General features: G+C 65.9%; 4 protein-coding genes across 4 annotated transcripts; 2 read left to right on the plus strand and 2 right to left on the minus strand.

Moving 5' to 3' along the window:
* The first annotated feature begins 929 nt into the window (after positions 1 to 929).
* On the plus strand, positions 930 to 1,602 carry SLURP1 (secreted LY6/PLAUR domain containing 1). Its single transcript, XM_058668884.1, has 3 exons — positions 930 to 987; positions 1,173 to 1,292; positions 1,403 to 1,602. The coding sequence occupies exons 1-3, from the start codon at positions 930 to 932 to the stop codon at positions 1,600 to 1,602; spliced, it is 378 nt and encodes a 125-aa protein (XP_058524867.1).
* A 1,232-nt stretch (positions 1,603 to 2,834) lies between these two features.
* On the minus strand, positions 2,835 to 5,348 carry THEM6 (thioesterase superfamily member 6). The gene is made up of 2 exons (XM_004580755.2): positions 4,756 to 5,348; positions 2,835 to 3,494 (listed from the first exon to the last, which is right to left on the minus strand). Exons 1-2 carry the CDS (start codon positions 5,263 to 5,265, stop codon positions 3,381 to 3,383), a joined length of 624 nt encoding a protein of 207 aa, XP_004580812.2. The 5' UTR covers positions 5,266 to 5,348; the 3' UTR covers positions 2,835 to 3,380.
* Positions 5,349 to 8,491: 3,143 nt separating this feature from the next.
* Positions 8,492 to 10,540, minus strand: PSCA (prostate stem cell antigen). The gene is made up of 3 exons (XM_004580754.2): positions 10,094 to 10,540; positions 9,105 to 9,212; positions 8,492 to 8,911 (listed from the first exon to the last, which is right to left on the minus strand). The coding sequence occupies exons 1-3, from the start codon at positions 10,143 to 10,145 to the stop codon at positions 8,700 to 8,702; spliced, it is 372 nt and encodes a 123-aa protein (XP_004580811.1). The 5' UTR covers positions 10,146 to 10,540; the 3' UTR covers positions 8,492 to 8,699.
* A 2,913-nt stretch (positions 10,541 to 13,453) lies between these two features.
* On the plus strand, positions 13,454 to 16,711 carry JRK (Jrk helix-turn-helix protein). The gene is made up of 2 exons (XM_004580753.2): positions 13,454 to 13,549; positions 14,439 to 16,711. The coding sequence occupies exon 2, from the start codon at positions 14,561 to 14,563 to the stop codon at positions 16,190 to 16,192; it is 1,632 nt and encodes a 543-aa protein (XP_004580810.2). The 5' UTR covers positions 13,454 to 13,549; positions 14,439 to 14,560; the 3' UTR covers positions 16,193 to 16,711.
* Positions 16,712 to 17,042: the final 331 nt, after the last annotated feature.

Genomic DNA, 17,042 nt, shown 5'->3' on the forward strand with positions numbered 1-17,042 from the left:
CTCAGGTGGCTGTCTGTCGGGCCTTAGACGGCTGTCTGTCGGGGCTCAGGTGGCTGTCTGTTGGGGTTTAGGTGGCCATTAAGGCTGCTGGTGGGGATGGCCTGGGAATGCTGACGGTCCTGGCTTCCCCACTTAGAGCAGCATTCACCTCCCTGTCTCCCAGCTCAGGCTCCGGCCTCCAGCCCCTGCTCGTAGGTTCCTACATCAAAGGACAAGTGCAAGAGGAAACAATGTGCTCCTGTCCGGCCTCGGCCCCTGACTGGCTGAAGGGGGGCCAAGGCCAGGCAGACTGTGGGAGGGAGCACCACCAGGTTCCCCAGCACTGGGACCAAATGAACAACTGACACCCTGGACATGATGGAGGCTGGCCAGGGGCAGGTGAAAGCCCAGTCTGAACTACCCAGGATGACTGGGGCATCTGGGAGTGAGTTCCCCAGAGCGGGGATTTCCCCAGTCCTCCCTAGGACAGATGATGGCTCCAAAGGCCTGCCTTGGTCCTGCCTGCCCCTCACCCCAGGCCCCTCCTCCACCCTGCCTGCCCCCTCATCCCAAGCCCCTCCTCCACCCTGCCTGCCCCTCATCCCAAGCCCCTCCTCCACCCTGCCTGCCCCTCATCCCAAGCCCCTCCTCCACCCTGCCTGCCCCTCATCCCAAGCCCCTCCTCCACCCTGCCTGCCCCTCATCCCAAGCCCCTCCTCCACCCTGCCTGCCCCTCATCCCAAGCCCCTCCTCCACCCTGCCTGCCCCTCATCCCAAGCCCCTCCTCCGTCCTGCCTGCCCCCTCATCCCAAACCCCTCCTCCAGCCTGCCTGCTACCCATCCCAAGCCGTGTGTCACCTGCTGATTCATGGCTGGCTCAGCCACCGCCCAGAAGCCAGGTATAAATCCCAACAGAACGCAGTGCGTCTCCCGGCCACCAAGCACCCGCCATGGCCACGCCCTGGGCTGTGCAGCTGCTGCTTGCGGCCGCCTGGAGCATGGGCTGTGGTGAGTGGCCTTGGCCTACCCGGCTCCTCGGGGGTGGGCTGCTGGGAGCCGTGTGGCTGGGGACCTCTGAGCCCTGGCACCCAGCGTCTGGGCAGGCAGGCTAAGGGCCGGGTGCAGCTGGGCAGGCTCCCAGCCCACTGAGGCCCCTGTTCTGGTTCCATGTGCTATCCCCCGCCGCTGCTCAGGTGAAGCCTTCCGCTGCTACTCCTGCGATCGGCCCGCAACCATGTCCTCCTGCAAGAATGTCACCCTGTGCAAACAGGAGGACACAGCCTGCAAGACCACGCTGGTGGCCGTAGAGTCAGGTGAGGCCGGGCCCTCCACGGCTCCTGCAGCCCCCACCTCAGGGACCTTGCGCCATGGGGCACGGGGCGGGGGCAAGGCTCTGATGCTGCTCTGCCCCTCCCCCTCTCAGAGTACCCCTTCAATCAAAGCCCCTTGGTACTGCGCTCCTGCTCCAGCTCCTGCCTGGCCACGGACCCTGACAGCATCGGGGTCTCCCATCCCGTCTTCTGCTGCTTCCATGATCTCTGTAACTCAGCTGGCGTTGCTGGGCTGGGCACCGGGGCCCTGGCTGTGCCTGGGGCTGCCTTCCTGCGCCACCTCCTGCCCTGACAAGCCTGGCCCTGCCTGCCGACACCTCCAGCAGAACCACCTGAGCCTCAAGCTCTCCCGGAGGCCCCAGGGAAACAAGCTCACTGGGGTGCACTCTGTTCCTGTCCCCCAGCTCGCAGAGAGCCAGCTGCAGGGTGGAGACCCTGATGCCCGCGTCCCGTGGAAGGGTGCCCGGGGCAGTCCTGAGCCCAGCTCCCTGCCAATGCACACCCTGGGAGCAGGAGCTGGCTCTGGGAGCCACTGCCCTTGACCTCTGCCATATCAGTGATGGGGGACCTCTCTCTCTCTCTGCGTTTTAATATACAAAAAATAAATAGCTGAGGTGGCCACACCAGTGTCCTTCCTGAGCCCCGAGAGCCCACGGAAGAGGCCATCAGCTGCGTGGGCTGAATTCTGGCATGTCCGGGGTCCCTGTGCTTGACTCACTTCCCAGCCTGGGCGCCGAGCACACGGACACTGCTGCTCGCGTGGCCCGCAGAGGGCGCGCCGGAGCCCGTGCCACCAGGCCGCTCCCGGCTGCGCGCCAGGACAGCGAGCCCGGCCGAGCCGCCAGAGGGCAGCAGGGAGCTGGGCGAAGCCGCCGCCTCGGGACGCCCAGCAGCCCTGCACGCCCATGTCCAGACCGCACAGTCCCCGGTCCAACGTTTCATAGGGCCCCGCCCCGCCTGGAACCACCTGCACGCCCACTGTCTCCCAAGCTGCACCTGCTGGCCCGCGCCTGGCACTGTGTGTTGACCCCAGCCCTGAAGGGTGCCATGCACCACAGCCTATGGCAGGTGCTTCCTATGGGCTGCTTGTCTCCACCCCCCTGGACCTGACCGGTCTATCTAGAGCAGGTGGTCAGCCCCTGTGTGTCCAGGGCCCCCACCCTCTCCCTAGGGCCACTCCCCACCCCGTTCAGCGAGCCCGGGGGGACTGGGCTGGGTGTGGACCGGCCAGCTGGGGACCGTGGCTCCTCTCGTCCAGGGTAGCCTGACAAGCCTGGACAGCCGCTGCACAGAGTGCAGGGACTGGCAGCTGCACAATGCCAGCCTGCATGACCTTTAATCTGGGGGCTGTATGCCATACAGACTGCGGCACTCCCGCAAAGCAGGGTGTCAGGGGAGGGAGGGGGCTGGCGGGAGCCATTCCTGAGGGGCAACAAAGAGGTGGTTGCAGGCTCCCGGCCACTGTGTGCACCCTTGGCCAGCGAGGAGACCCTGGCCTGGGTCTCCCAGAGGTCAGAGTTCCAGAAGCCAGGAGAGCGACATGTGGGCCAGGCCGGGCCGAGCCCCACAGCTGGCCTGGCTTGTGGGTCCCAGGCCGTGGAAGCGTCCTGGTCCAGTGCAGGGCAGGACAGGGCCTGAGCGACGGGCACGGGCCCACCCCCTGCCTCTTCTAGGACCCTTCCCCGCTACACAGCCCCGACCACCACCTGCGCCCCCACCTAACCTGGGCCCTAGCTGACCTCCCTGGGGCCAGCTGCTCTCACCTGCCCCAGGGGTTGCCATCAAGGTGGAGTATCCAGGCCACAGTTTGACCCTGGGCATGGCACAGGCCGTTCTGGCAGGGACCCGGGCACTGGGCACCAAGCCCACAGGAGTGTGGCCTGGCTGTGGACTCCGCCCAGGGCTCCTGCAGTCCCCGCACCAGGGACAATGCCCTCACCACCCCTGCCCAGAGAGCTGGAACTGAGGAGCTGAGCGGGTGAGGGGCCAAGGTGGGCCTCGAGGCCCCTTCAGCCGGGGCAGATCCAGTGCAGCCCAGCCTTCGCAGAGGGCAAGGCGGGGCGGTGCCAGTCACTGGTCCTTGGGGGCGCAGCTGAGGCCGCTCTCGGCGCGAAGCAGCTGGCTGCTGGCCGCATTGTAGGCGATCCAGTGCTGCAGGTCCTCGGGCCGTTCTGGAGGCTCCACCTGCAGGGCACAGGGTGTGAAGACGCAGGGGTTACTGGGGGGTGCAGGAAGGGACTCCCTGCCTGGTAACTGCCTCCCGACCCCTGGGCCTCTGCCCACTCAGCTGTGCCCAAGTGCCCCCTGGGCCTCTGCCCACATCAGCTGTGCCCAGTGTCTCCCATGTCTCTGAGCTGAACCCTGCTCAGCATCGATCTTCAAAGCCAGGCAGAGGCCGGTGAGGCTGGCTGGCAGGAGAGAGCTGGAGGCCAGGGTGGGAGGGAAGGGCAGCGCTGGGCAGGGGCCACTGGCAGCTCTTCGCTGTTGTGTGCCCCCAGGGCCCTGGATTCTCTGTTTCCAACCCTCCCTGTGGGCTACACCAGCCATCTGCCATGGCCATGCAACCAGCACTCTGCAATGGGAACAAACCCTGGACTGGACTCAGGGGACACGGGCCTTGTAGGCCAGTGCCAAGGGGGTGCCCAGCAAGAGGTGCTCAGAGCCAGGGCTCAGCTCACAATCCAGCCACTGCCCTCCACAGCAGGACCCGTGCCCTTTCTGCCCCGTGCCAATGGCCAGGTCCACTTCTCCCTCCCAGGTAGCATGCAGGACCCCTGCTGTCCTGGAGAGATCCCGCTCTCTGCCGCCTCCTCAGAGTGGCCAGTTCTTGCTGCCCCAACCCCCTCATCTGCGTGGCCTGCCCCCCCCCGTGGACGTCCCTCTCGGGGCACCCCTGCTGGTGTCCTGCACACGCAGGACCACCCTGAACTCTAGTGACCGAGGCCAAGCTCTCTGTCCGCACCAGCCCCCCGCCCGTCCTCAGAGCTCAGGAGGGACACCTCAGTACCCAGGGCAGGGCTGGCTCCTTCCGCGGAGGCTCCAGCCAGCTGGGGCTCCCCGGAAACCGCGGGAGCAGCATGCCCTGGGGAAGAGCCTGCTCCCTCAAACCGGGGGAAGGCAGCTCAGGCCTGTAGCCCCAAACCCAGGGAACTGCTGGCCCCTCTCTCCATTGCGGGGAAAGGGGGTTCTCCCCGGCCGCAACAGTTCCCAGCAATCCCATCTGACTGACAGGCCCTGCCCCCAGAGGGCTCTCATTCAGAGAGGGTGCACACGCACCTCAGGAGCCCTGCATAAAGGCCTGGCCTGGCCTTACACACGCCCCATTCCTCAAGCGCCAGGCCAAGAAGTGGGCGTGCGGGACCCCAAAGATTCTCCAGGGGGGCGCGGTGAGGCAGGTTCCGCGGCCAGTGGGGGTGGGCACCATCTTGGGGAGAGGGGAGCTCACCCTGCGCTTGCACAAGTGCTCCACGATGCGCTCCGGCGAGGTGCCCACTATGTGCTGCTGGAAGCGCAGCAGCGCGCACACGAAGCCGTCGCGCAGGCTCACGAAGCGGGCCTCCAGATAGAAGGCTCGGTGGTCCCAGCCCAGGAGGCGGGTGCGCATCTCAAAGGGCTCGAAGAGGTGCAGCGAGCGGCGGTAGCGCGCGCACGAGGCGGCCAGCACCGTGTTGGCTCCCAGCTCTCGCAGTGCGCCCAGCACTCCGCAGCGGGTCAAATGCACGACGCGCGCCACGTCGGCCTCGCGCAGGTAGCGCGCGTTGTTCATGTGCAGCAGCAGGTCCAAGTCCGAGGGCAGCACGCGGCCCCCGGTGCGCTGCTCGGCCAGCAAGTCGCGGACGCGCGGCTGCAGCAGGCGCGCGCGCAGCACGGCCAGCGGCACGCGCACCAGGTACCAGCCGTCCAGGAGCGCGAAGAAGGCGAGCGCCGCCAGCAAGGCCACCCACAGCCACGGCATCGCGGCAGCGGCGGCGGAGCAAGGTCAGCCTTTCTCCGCTCGGCCCGGTCGGTTTTCCTCCGGTGCACCGGGGAACCTGCGCGCTTGGAGCCAACCACCGCGCGAGGCTGACGCAGGGGGAGGCGCGCCGGCGGCGGCCGGCGCAGCGGCCCGGAGCTCCGCCCAGGGCTCCCGGACACCCCCTCCCCGAGCCCCGCGTGGTCCGTCCCGCCTCCTCGCCCTGGAGACCGGAGCTTTCCCCGGGGACCGGGTGGGGCCTTCGGCGCGTGGCCGCGGGGGCGCTGCAGGCACGGGGTGACCCGAGCCGTCCTCCTGGCGTCTACCCGGGCCGAGGCGCGGCCGGCGCGGGCGCCAGACTCCAGAGGCCTCAGGGCTCCGGGGCTCTGGCCGGAACCTGGGGCCCGGGCGGGGCTGGGCGGAGCTGCTGGGACTCCTAGCCGCAGACTGGGGACCCGCGCGTGACCCGCACCTCCTACGGCCCGACAACTGGTCCCAAGCCCATTTCCCAGCACCCGGAGCCCTTTGCTGCGTTTTGAATCGCAGGAGATAAAGGCCGAACGGGGCGGGGTGGAGCTGGGTGCCAGTGGCGATAGCGCGGGCCTGGGTGTCCCGTGAGGCGGAGGGCAGGGTAGGACCCGACCTGGCGGCAGCTTCAGAACCCAGTGCCGGTGCAGTTTGTCCCTGGGGCCGGGTCGGGGAGCAGGAACCCCACAGTGCTGCAGAGGTCGCCCTCCAGGCCCTTACTGGGCACATCTGCCCTGGCCAGCCCACAAGAGTGCTCTGCCGCTTGCGATGACCCTCAGGTGGCCAGTCAAGTGCAAAGTAGCCCCTCATTCTACCCCCTCCCCGTGACTGTCCCTGGGGCTGTGCAGCTGGGCACATGCCCGGCATGGGATGTGGAGGCCAGGGCAGGGGCAGCGTCAGACCAAGCCTGGCACCACAGACTTAGTGTGGGACCAGGGGGGCCCTGGCAGGGCTGCTGGCAGGCCGGGAGCCTGCTTCTACCTGGCCACTATTCTGATCATTACAACTGCAGGAGGATCTGCCCAGAGTCCGTCCAGTACTCGAGGCTCAGAAAGGCATCTTTAACGTCCAGCAGCCAGTGCTCGGAGCCAGTGTGGCTATTCCCTCGGGGCCAGAGAGGGCGGCAGTGCCAGACAGCTTGGATCCCAGTGAACTTTCCTTGCAGTCCAGCTGTCTGCACTGTCGGAGCTGAGCTGCCCATGTGGGCACTGGCTCGAGTCCTGGCTGCTCCGTTTCTGATCCAGCCCTCTACTTAGACCCTGGGAAAGCAGAGGATGGTCCAATCCTTGGGTCCCTGCACTCACGTGGGAGAGCCAGATGGGACTGTTGGCTCCTGGTTTCACCTGGCCCTGGCCATTTGGGAAGAGAACCAGTAGCAGGTGGAAAATCTCTGGGTAACTCTGCTTTTCAAACAAATGGATTATTTTTTAGAAATTTATTTTCATGCAAAAAAACACCATGCATGCTAGGTCTTCAGGAAGTCTATAAAAATGTGTATTGGCGGGGGGTGGGGGGAGTATTTTTGTCCCAAAGCAAACTCCTCTTTCAACTGCTTTTTCCCTAGAGCTCTCCAAAGTGCCTGTCAGTGGCAGGTGTCTGTGAAGGAGCTCCCCAGCGGCTGTCACACTGCTCCAGGCAGCGCGGCCTTGGTCTTCCCTGGGAAGAGGATAGCCATGTGAGCTGCAGTCCAGACCTTGCCTGGGAGGGTGGGCGCCCCGGGGAACCTGGCCCCAGGGAGAAGGGTCCCTCTCCTGCTCCAGTGGGCTCTGAAGCCACAGGCCACGCTCCATGCTTGCCAGGCAGGTGGACGGTCCAGCTGGCGGCTTCTGCAGACAGGGAAGCACGGTGCTGGGTGCCCGCTGGCCCAGGCTGAGGGGTCACACACGAGAGCTCTGAGAGGCACACAGTTCTGTGGGGGACCCCAGGTCTGCAGCTGCCTCCCAGAAAACAGCCAGCCAAGCCAGGCCTGAGTGCTAAATGTGCTTGGGTTGCCAGGGCAGGTGCGCGGCGTGGAGGAGGGGCAGGCTGGCTGGGTGCTGAAGAGGCCGACCTCCCACCTGAGGTCACCAGCGGGGTCGAGGTTACCAGGGCTGGGGCGGACAGATTAAGGCACCAGCTGCAGGGCTGGTATCCCGTGTGGGCACTGGTTCACACGCCCTGCTGCTTGGCTTACCATCCAGCTCCCTGCCAATGTGTCTGGGAAAGCAGCAGCGGGTGGCCCGAGTACCTGGGCCCCTGCACCCACATGAGAGACCGGGTTGGAGTTCCACGTCCTGGCTTCGGCCTACCCTGGCCCAGGCTGTTGTGTCTATTTGGGGAGTGAGCCAGCAGATAAAAGATTTCATATCTTATCTATCTATGTTTCTTTCCATCTATCTTTCAAATCTTTTTTTCAAAATGGGGGCCTCAGGCCAGGCTGAGTCACAGTGTGATCCCTGCCTGAGCTGCTGCCCCTACAGCTCCAGGCCTGGGTTCTGGGCCTGGGTTCTAGGCCCGGCTCTAGGCTTGGCTCAGTGTGTCCACCCCAGCAGGTGCCTTCCCCCCATGAGCTCCTGTGCCCACCCAGCAGGTGCCCTCCCCCCATGAGCTCCTGTGCCCACCCAGCAGGTGCCCCCTAGGTGCCGATGCTTTCCCAAAAGACCTTCCTAGGAGGGTTGGGCAGGGCCAGGAATCAGCTCTGTGAAGGCGCCCCAGGAGCTATGAGGGCGATGGGAGACCAGGGAGGACCTGCAGTGGAAGGTGCAACCCCTCACCCCTGCCAGAGCCCACCCCGTTCCTGCAGATTTCCTGTTCGCGCCCCTGCCCCGCGGGGGTGGGTCACAGATGACTGCTGGGTGCTCTGGCCTGCCGTCCGAGGCGCTGACCCCTCCTCAGAGAAGCCCAGCCATCCAGGTGCCGTATGTGTCCTCCTGTTAAGGCCACTGCAGGTCCCACAGTCACGGGACCTGGCTGGCGCCCAGCCGCTGAACCTGACCTTGAGGGGGACATGTAAGGACAGGGTTCTTTCCGCTGCACCGACACTGTTTATTGAGGGCCCACCATGTGCTGGGGTGGCTCTCCCGGGGCCCTCCCAGCCCTCAGCTCTACTTGGTCCGTTTCGTCTCAGCCTTGGCTGCGTCCTCCTTGGGGTCTGCCCGGGCCAGCTCCGGGAGAGGAGTGCAGGTTAGGCTTCCTGGAGGAAGAGGAGCCTGAGTGAGGGCCCTGGAAACTGGCTGCGTGGGTGTGGGGTCAGGAGGGTCCACTACAGGCCTCACAAGCCCAGCTGGGCAGGGGGCGGCCAGCCGGCCCAGAAGGAACCTGGGAGGGCAAGGGGCAGTGGGGGTGGGGACCTGGGCATACTGGGACCTGGGCCAGGGTCTCGAGGCCTGCGGGGGGCAGGAGGGCCCCTGGCTAGGCCAGGTACGCTGGGCTCAGAGCCGGCCAGGGCCCCAGAGCAGCAGGCTGGCCAGCGCCGTGAGCAGCCCCAGGGCGGCGGCTGGCCGCAGGTTGTGGGCCCCGCTGGCATTGCACAGGTCTGTGGAGCAACAGGTGAGGTTCTTCCTGCCCACATAATAGTTCTCAGCGTCGTCCACGCAGTCAGAGCTGCAGCCCTTGCTGATGAGTGTCACGAGACCGGCAGCACCTGCGGGCATGGCAGCTGTGGGCCCAGCGCCCGCCTCCCTGGACCCCGCCATCCCGCAGCACAGGGCACAGGGCACAGGGAGCAGACTGGAGCTGGAGCAAGACGGCAGGCCGGGGGTGAGGGAGGACAGAGCTGAGCCCGGCTCCTGAGCCCCAGCAGCAGTGAGGCATGCCTGGGGGCCGCGGGCACTCACGGATGCGGTCAGTCCAGCACTGGGTCTGGCCCGCGGTGCAGTTCTTCACATTCAGGCAGTCCCGGTTGCTCACCTGAGCCGTGCAGGAGTAGCATTGCAGGCCGGCACCTGTATGCAGCAGAGTGGGTTGGGCTTAGCACAGCATGGCCTGCCTGCCTGCCTTCTAGCCTTGCTGGAGGTGCTGGGAGCCTGCTGGACCCTGGCGCGCCCTTCACCCACCCCCACGTGCTTCTGTGTCCACTTGCGGTCACCGTGCGGTCGGCCTGGAGCTGGGACTGGCTGACCTGCCAGCCAGAGGCCCAGGTGGGTATCGGGCTGGACTGTGGGCAGCCACTTTTCTCTGGCTTCATCATGCACCAGGCACCTATCCCTCAGCCCACCCATGTCCTCAGTGCTGTCTACGGTCATCCAGACAGGTGGGACCAGGCACAGTCTCCTGGCCAAGTGGGCTCTAGCCCTGGGGCTGGTCCTCCTCCAGAAAGGCCACCGAGCTGCGGTCTGAGATTCTCAGGGCCCAAATCCCCCCTTGTCTCCACCTGCCCCGCAGCCTCGGGGGCTATTCTGTGGTCTCCCCACCTTCTAGCTCAAGGGGCAGGTGGCTTACCCAGAGCAGGGACCCCATAGGACACCTGGCCCAGCCGTGCAGGCTTCTCCTTGGCTCGCTGCCCCGCGCACCTCAGCAGAGCACCTGGGCTTGGTGTTCCTGGCCCCTGCTCTCCGCAAGGGCCAAGCCCTGTCCCTTGATGGGGAGGACCGTGACCCCTGCTGTCCCCCAAGCTTGCCTACCAGGGCTTGGATGTCATAGCCCGGCACACATGTGCCGAGACCATAGCTGGGACAGGAGCCCCTCAGTCCTCCCTGCTCCCATCATGCCCCGGCCTGCCTCCCCCTCCTTCTTCTTCCTCATATCCATCTGCCCGTCTGAGTTCCCCTACTTCTCTCGCTCTCTCTCTCTCTGACACACACACACACACACATCGAGGTCTCACCTGGCTGCAGGGCCAGGCTGGTGGCCAGCAGGGCAAGGAGAAACACCTTCATGCTCACCAGGGCAGTAGGGGATCCAGCCTTGGGGTGGCTTTATATAGCCCCAGCGGCTGGAGGGATGCCGCCCACCCAGTCAGCGGTGTTGGGTGCCCTGGAGCCAGTGAGAGCTTGGCAGTTCCAATCTCGGGCTCCGCCAGCCCAGGGCCCCACCCTCTCCCTTTGTCCTTCTTTCAGGCTGTAGAAGGCACAGCCTGTAGGGTGGGGCCCCCTCCCCAGCTCAGGTCTCTGGCGAGGGCTGGAAATGCCTCAGGACTTCAGGCTCAGCCCCACCCCACAACCCCTCCAAATCCTGCAAGGTGAGGCCCACCCCTCAGACCCATGCTATCCCTAACCTTCTACCATGCTGCTCCCAGGCCTCCAGTGTCCTAGGGGACAGAACTCCACAGGAACGCCCACAGGAAGGCAGGCTTCAGAGCAGGTATAGCAGAGGTGGTATAGTTCTGGGGCCCGAGGGGATCCCCTTAAGGGGTGCTGTGTGCAGGACCTGCGTTTAGGGCTTCACCCTCTAGTGCCCACCACCTGGAGTGCCAACCAGGAAATGCTGCTCGAGAGCAGCCGGAGGGGCTGGACATTGCTCAGCCTTTGGCCCACCTGCACCTGCGCTGGGGCCTGGGAGCCCGGGGGTGGGTGGGGGCAGGACACAGCTCTCCAGGCAGCAGCAGGGCTTGGTGCTGCTTGGTCTCCAGCCCCCCTTCCCTCACCTCGGCCCAGTGGCCCTGGGATGACCTGCTGTCGCATGGGCCCTCTGTGGGCCTTTGAGCATGGCATTGTTTTGGCTGTCCTCTTGTTGCGTGTGTGGTGGGTGTGGGGGTGGTAGCTGTGTCCCTAACCCCTCACCGTTCTTGGATTGCGTACCCCGCACAGGGTCTGGGGGACAGGACCACAGATCAGCCCTGGATTGCTCAATGGACCCATTTCCCGAGGTACTGGAGGGGTCAGGGATTGTGCGACAAGGCCTCCCTCCATCAGGGGCCTCAGCCCAGCCTCCACGCCACCCAGAGTCTCCCCTGTGTACCCCCTGGTGTCCTGGCCAGTCAGGCCCTGGCCCATGGCCTGGGCAGGGATTTGCACAGGGTCACAAGCTAAGTGTGGCCTCTCCCTGCCCTGAGCCCACTGGGCTCCCTGATGGGCATCTCCAACAGGACACGGATGACTCCAGGGTTTGCATGAGCGCCTACGCACTGCCTCATGTGCCCGTACCCCGGCCCTGGCCCGGGACCTCTGTTATCACATTGGTGTGGGAGGCAGCCAGCAGCCAGCCCCAGGCTGGAACACTCATTGCTCAAATATTTGCAGGCGTGTGTGTGTTTGCCGACCTGGCCTGACATGAGGAGATTACGGCTGTTCTTCCCAAGCATGACCGTTCTGTCCCCACCCCAATACTTGGGTTGTCCCAACTCAGGTGCTGCTGGCACCAGGTGGGTCCAGGCCAGGGACAGCCCCGTGCCTGCCCTTGGCTAGGAGTGCCAGGGCGAGCCTCAACCCTGGCCGCCAGCCCCCTGTCCTGGTGCTGGTCCCACACTCTGAGCCCTGGCCTGTGTTGTCGGCAGTGCAGTGTGTGTCCTGCCTGCATCCTCCGGGGGCCCTACGCTCAGCAGGGCAAGACCAGGTGGTGTCCGGGCAGCGGACATGGCTCACCCCAGCCCCCTCCTTCCTCCACAGGTTGTCACCCCACCTGCCTGGGGCCACCTGCTTTTCCTGTCCTCCCGGCCCTCCACCCACCATGGACCCAAACCAGCTGGGCAAACCGGGATCCTGCCCGTTCACTGCAGCCCAAGTGCTGGGCTGGCGCCTGCCACACAGCACTTCCCTGTGCTTTCCCAGTTCAGACACTGCTGACTTTAGGAGGTAGAGAACAGACATGAGATGTGCCGGCTGCCATTTCACTCCCTGTATGCACACAGCAGTCAGGCCTGGCCAGCCCAGAGCAGGACTTCGTCACCGGGGCCATGCTTGGCGTAGCCGGTGAAGCCCCTGCCTGCATTGTCTCTGTATGGACAATGCTGGGGTTCCAGCTGCACCACTTTCCATCCTGCTCCCTGCTAGTGCACCTGGGAAAGCAGCAGGGACGGCCCCTGCATCCACGTGGGAGACCCAGATAGAGCTCCTGGCTCCCGGCTTTAGTTTGGCCCAGTCCCGACGCTTGCGACCATTAGTGGAGTGAATCAGAAGGTGGAAGATACTGCTCTGCCAATGTACAGCCCTGCCTTTCAAATAAAATGCATCATCTGCAAATGAAAACAAATACTCATTTCTGTAGCTCCTCGCCTTGGGGGAGGAGAATGCCTTCACAGGGGGCAGTGGGACCCGTGAGTGGGCACACTGGCACACACAGCACTGGTCTTAGATCGGGGAGGTGAAGGCCACACCTGTGCTCTGTGTGTATAGCTGCATGTGGGCATGTGTGTCCTACGGGGCCACGTGTGTGCTGGCTGTGTAGGTGTGTAACTGCTTGTGGCAGGAGAGTGCGTTTGGGGTCACAGGTGTGCTGGGGTGAAGACGTACGCAGTTAGGTTGGGAGGCGCCCGGACACGCTTGAGCGACAGAGAGCAAGGGGCGGGGCTCACTTCCACACACGAGGCGCAGGGCAGCGGAGATGGGGAGACGGTGACGCGTGGGAGAGGGGGCAGTGGGTGGGCAGTGGGTGGGGCAGTGGGTGTTGGCGTCTGCACCAGGAGATAAGGCCGTGGCCTCAGCTTCGATGGGGACAGGGAGGCGTGCTCAGCACAGAGTGTGGCTGGAGATGAGGTGCTCAGTGGGCCCTCTCGGGACAGGCCAACACTGCCCTGCCCAACACCTGCCTGTGTGTGTTGACAACCCCCAGTCCCACCAGGCCCAGGTGGCTCGGACCTCTCCCTGGAGCTGTGCTGGGCCCTCCTGAGACCCCGGAGCACCCTGCCTCTCCTGAGTGCAGCCAGGCCGTCACCATGCAGACACCCGGCAGTGGCCACCGGCCCGGGAGAGGCCAGCTCGCGCAATCCCAGTGGGGAGTTTGCAGCTGGGCACGTGGTGGGACAGGCTGTGGCTCTGCTCTAGTCTGGCCTGGCTGTGGGAGGAGGGCATCCCTGGCAGGCCCTGGAGGCTTCGGGGTACCCCTTTTCTTTCTGCACCTCCTCCTCTGCGAGGTGCTCCCCATCCTTGGGAGGAGGCAGCCGGCCCCTCCGCTCGGGCCAGGCCCTGCCCCGCCCTGCTCTGTGTCCACCCCAGCCACCCCGCAGCACCCACGGACGAGTCCAGCCCCGCGCGCAGCGTCCCCGGCCAGGCCCCACCGAGACGCAGTCCTCCAGCTGGCCTAGAGCGTCCCGGAAAGGACTCCAGGGAAGCGGCGACGGGAGGACCGCCGGAGCGCTGAGCGGCGGGCACTTCCGGCCGGTGGCGGCTGCTCGGGGGTCTGCGGGGTGAGTGCGGTCCGCGGAGCGATCGGGGTCCACGGGGCGGGGGTGGGGGCGGACGGGCTGCCGCGCTCGGTGTTCGCGGGGCGCGGGCGGGCGTCTGCTGCGCCCACCCTCTGGGGCTGACCATGCACTCCGCACCCAGCCTCCGCCCCGGCTCGCACCAAGCGCCTCTCCGGAGCCCCGGGACTTGAGGCCACGCCCTCCCAGAGCGCGCTGGCCCCCCAAGAAACCGGAGGAGAGTCCACCCGGCCCTCAGGTGGGGACGGCCGCTGTGCCCCAGGAGGGCTCCCTGCAGGACCCGCCCTGGGCGTTGGAGGATTTGTCATCTAGCACAGACCAGGGTCAGGGCGCGCCCCGGAACCTGCTGGGGCTGCGGGCCGGTCACTCTCGGGAAAGCTGCTGGGCCAGGAGACCAGGAAGAGGGTAGCTGCCCGCCCACAGCCACAGGGGGGTGGAGGGAATGTGTGAGGGACACAGCCGGCCTCCCTGTGGGCACGGGGCTGTGAGATCAGCGGCCGCCGGACACCCTTGGTGCCTCCGCAGAAACCTCAGGGAGGGACGCGGTGGGGGCTGGCCAGGCCCTCCCTGCGCCCTGGGAGTGTGCCCCGTGTGCGTCCAGCAGGGCCTTCAGGGAGGGACCCGGTGGGGGCTGGCCAGGCCCTCCCTGCGCCCTGGGAGTGTGCCCCGTGTGCGTCCAGCAGGGCCTTCAGGGAGGGCCTTTAAGGAGCTCCTGCTTCCACACCACCCACCTTGGCTTCTGTGCATCTGGGACTGACTCGGGCAGGAGACTGTACCCCTGGGTCAACCTGCTCCTGGCATCTGCTGGAAAGCAGGCGTGCCTCAGCTTCTGGAGCCCTGGTGACGGCCCTTCACTTCCCCTTGTGCCTTCCAGGAGCGTGGCGTGTAAGAGCTGCTTACACCCCGGAGCTGGACGCCGCGGCTCAGGCAGTAAAGTCTCCATTCAGATCGGGCAGGGCTGAGGTTCCAGCCAGGCGGGGTGGCCTCCCCCTCCCCATGGCCTCCCTGCCAGCGGCCCCCCGGGGCCGGGGAGCCAAGCGGAAGCGCGTGGTGCTGACGCTGAGGGAGAAGATGGAGATTTGCACGCGCCTGGAGCGGGGAGAGAGCCGGAAGGCGCTGATGCAGGAGTACAACGTGGGCCTGTCCACGCTGTATGACATCAGGGCGCACAAGGCCCAGCTGCTGCGCTTCGTCGCCAGCTCTGACTGTGGCCAGGCGCTGGAGCGGCGGCGCACACTGCACACACCCAAGCTGGAGCACCTGGACCGTGTGCTGTACCAGTGGTTCCTGGGGCAGCGTGCCGAGGGCGTGCCTGTGTCCGGCCCCATGCTCATTGAGAAAGCCAGGGACCTATACACGCAGATGCAGCTCACCGAGCCCTGCGTCTTCTCTGGGGGCTGGCTGTGGCGCTTCAAGGCCAGGCACGGCATCAGGAAGCTGGCTGTGGCCGGTGAGAGGCAGGCGGCCAACCCCCGTGCCGCAGAGCAGTTCTGCGGGTTCTTCAGGAGCCTGGCGGCTGAGCACGGGCTGTCCCCAGAGCAGGTGTACAGTGCCAACGAGACCGGCCTTCTGTGGCGCGGCCTGTCAAGCGCTGGGACGGAGGGCGTGGCTGTGGCCAGCCCCAGGCCGTGCCGGGACCGGCTGAGCGTCCTTGTGTGTGCCAACGCCACCGGCTCCCACAGGATCAGGCCCCTGGCGGTCAGCAGATGCGGCAGCCCCCGGGCGGCCCGGGGCCTCCCACAGCTGCCAGTCACTTGCAAGGCCCAGGGCCACGCCTGGGTAGACCGGGAGGTCTTCACAGACTGGTTCCACCGGGTCTTCGCGCCCTCAGTGAGGGAGCACTTCCGGGCCTTGGGCCTGCCTGCGGACAGCAAGGCCGTCCTCCTGCTGGAGCGCTCCCGGGCCCACCCGCAGGAGTCGGAGCTGGTGTCTGAGAATATCTTTAGCATCCTCCTGCCGGCCGGCGTGGCCTCCTTGCTGCAGCCCTTGGAGCAGGGCATCCGCAGGGCCTTCCTGCGGCACTTCCTGGACCCACCCGCCCCACCCAGTGTCAGCGAGGCCATCCTGCACGTGGCCTGCGCCTGGAATGCTGTGCCCAGCCAGGTATTCCAGCGCGCCTGGCGCAGGCTGTGGCCCACGGCTGCCTTGGCAGAGCGCTCTGAGGAGGAGGAGGAGCTGTGCAGAGCCAGGCCTCACAAGACCTTTGCCCACATCCCCCAGCTCATGAGAGGGGGCGCCCCCTGCTTGGGCAGCGGACTTCAGGACAGGGAGGCCCAGGGCTGGGGCTCAGCGGAGCGGGAGGTGGCTGAGGAGGGGGATCCCTTGTGGGCCACTGAGAAGGCGGAGGCAGCTGGCGAGGGGAACGCTGGGGGGAACACTGAGGGGGCCTGGGAGCAGGCGGCTGCGTCCTTCGCCATGCTCCTGGGCTTTGCTGAGGGGCAGCCCTGCTTCTCTGTGCAGGAGGTGGGGCAGCTGCGTTCGTTGCATGCAGTGTTCCGGAAGCAGCAGCAGCTGAGGCGGCAGCCTGGGGCCATGATCAAAGTTGGGGTCCTGCAGGAGCAGTCTGGCTGCTGCAAGGCCGCTGCCCACTCCCCTTTGCCCTGCCCGTCTGCAGCCCAGGAGAACTGAGGGTGCCCGCCAAACTTGGGTCCGTCAGCCCTTGGCCCTGCTGTGACCCATGTGGACTCGCAGGTCCTCCTGGATGGTAGGGCTGTGCCTGACTGACCCCACACCCAACGGCCCTCGGGAATCGGCCTTCGCCTGGAACGGGACCCTGCCCTCTGCTTAGCATCACCCCGATGCTCTGTGCCAGGAGGTCATGCTGCCTCTCAGGCCGCCCCTGGCGCCTGCTCCAAGGCCACCGCTCCCTCCTGGAGTGGATGGGGTACTGACGCACAGGTGAGGTGCTAGGTTTAGGCTGTCCCTACAGGCCTGTTGCTGACTGGGGGGCTGGCGCTTGTTCCCCGCATGCCCTGTTTCTGTGGTGGAGTGGGCTCCTGTGGTCCTGTGGCTGCAGTAAATGCCTCCGCACAGCGATCAGCCCTGGTGGGCAGAGCCTCTGGCTGGTGCTCTCAGGTCCCTTGCCGTGGTTTGTCTCCATCGGGCTGTGGCAGTGTTGTGGCCAATGATTAAACAGTTGCTGTTGGACTGGCTGGGCTCTTATCTGTCCTTGGACCCTCTGCTGTCCTGGCTGATCGGGCCACCTGTCTGCCCAGGGAGGGCCACCTGGTCCAGCCTCACAGGCTCCTCCTGGTGTAGCCCCCGTGTCCTCCCAGCATGCTTTGCTCTCCACACTTCAGTCACTTGCAAGTGCAGTGGGCAGGAGTTTTGGCCTCAGAACCTTCACGCCCGAGCAGTGGCCATGGTGGCTGTCACAGAGGGTGGGCAGAGCTGGGGTCCTGGGGATGCCTGGGGTCCTGGGAATGCCGGGGTCCTGGGGATGCCTGGGGTCCTGGGGATGCCTGGGGTCCTGGTGCCT

Source organism: Ochotona princeps, chromosome 9 (genome assembly GCF_030435755.1).
Source record: "Ochotona princeps isolate mOchPri1 chromosome 9, mOchPri1.hap1, whole genome shotgun sequence".
Taxonomy (NCBI): domain Eukaryota; kingdom Metazoa; phylum Chordata; class Mammalia; order Lagomorpha; family Ochotonidae; genus Ochotona; species Ochotona princeps.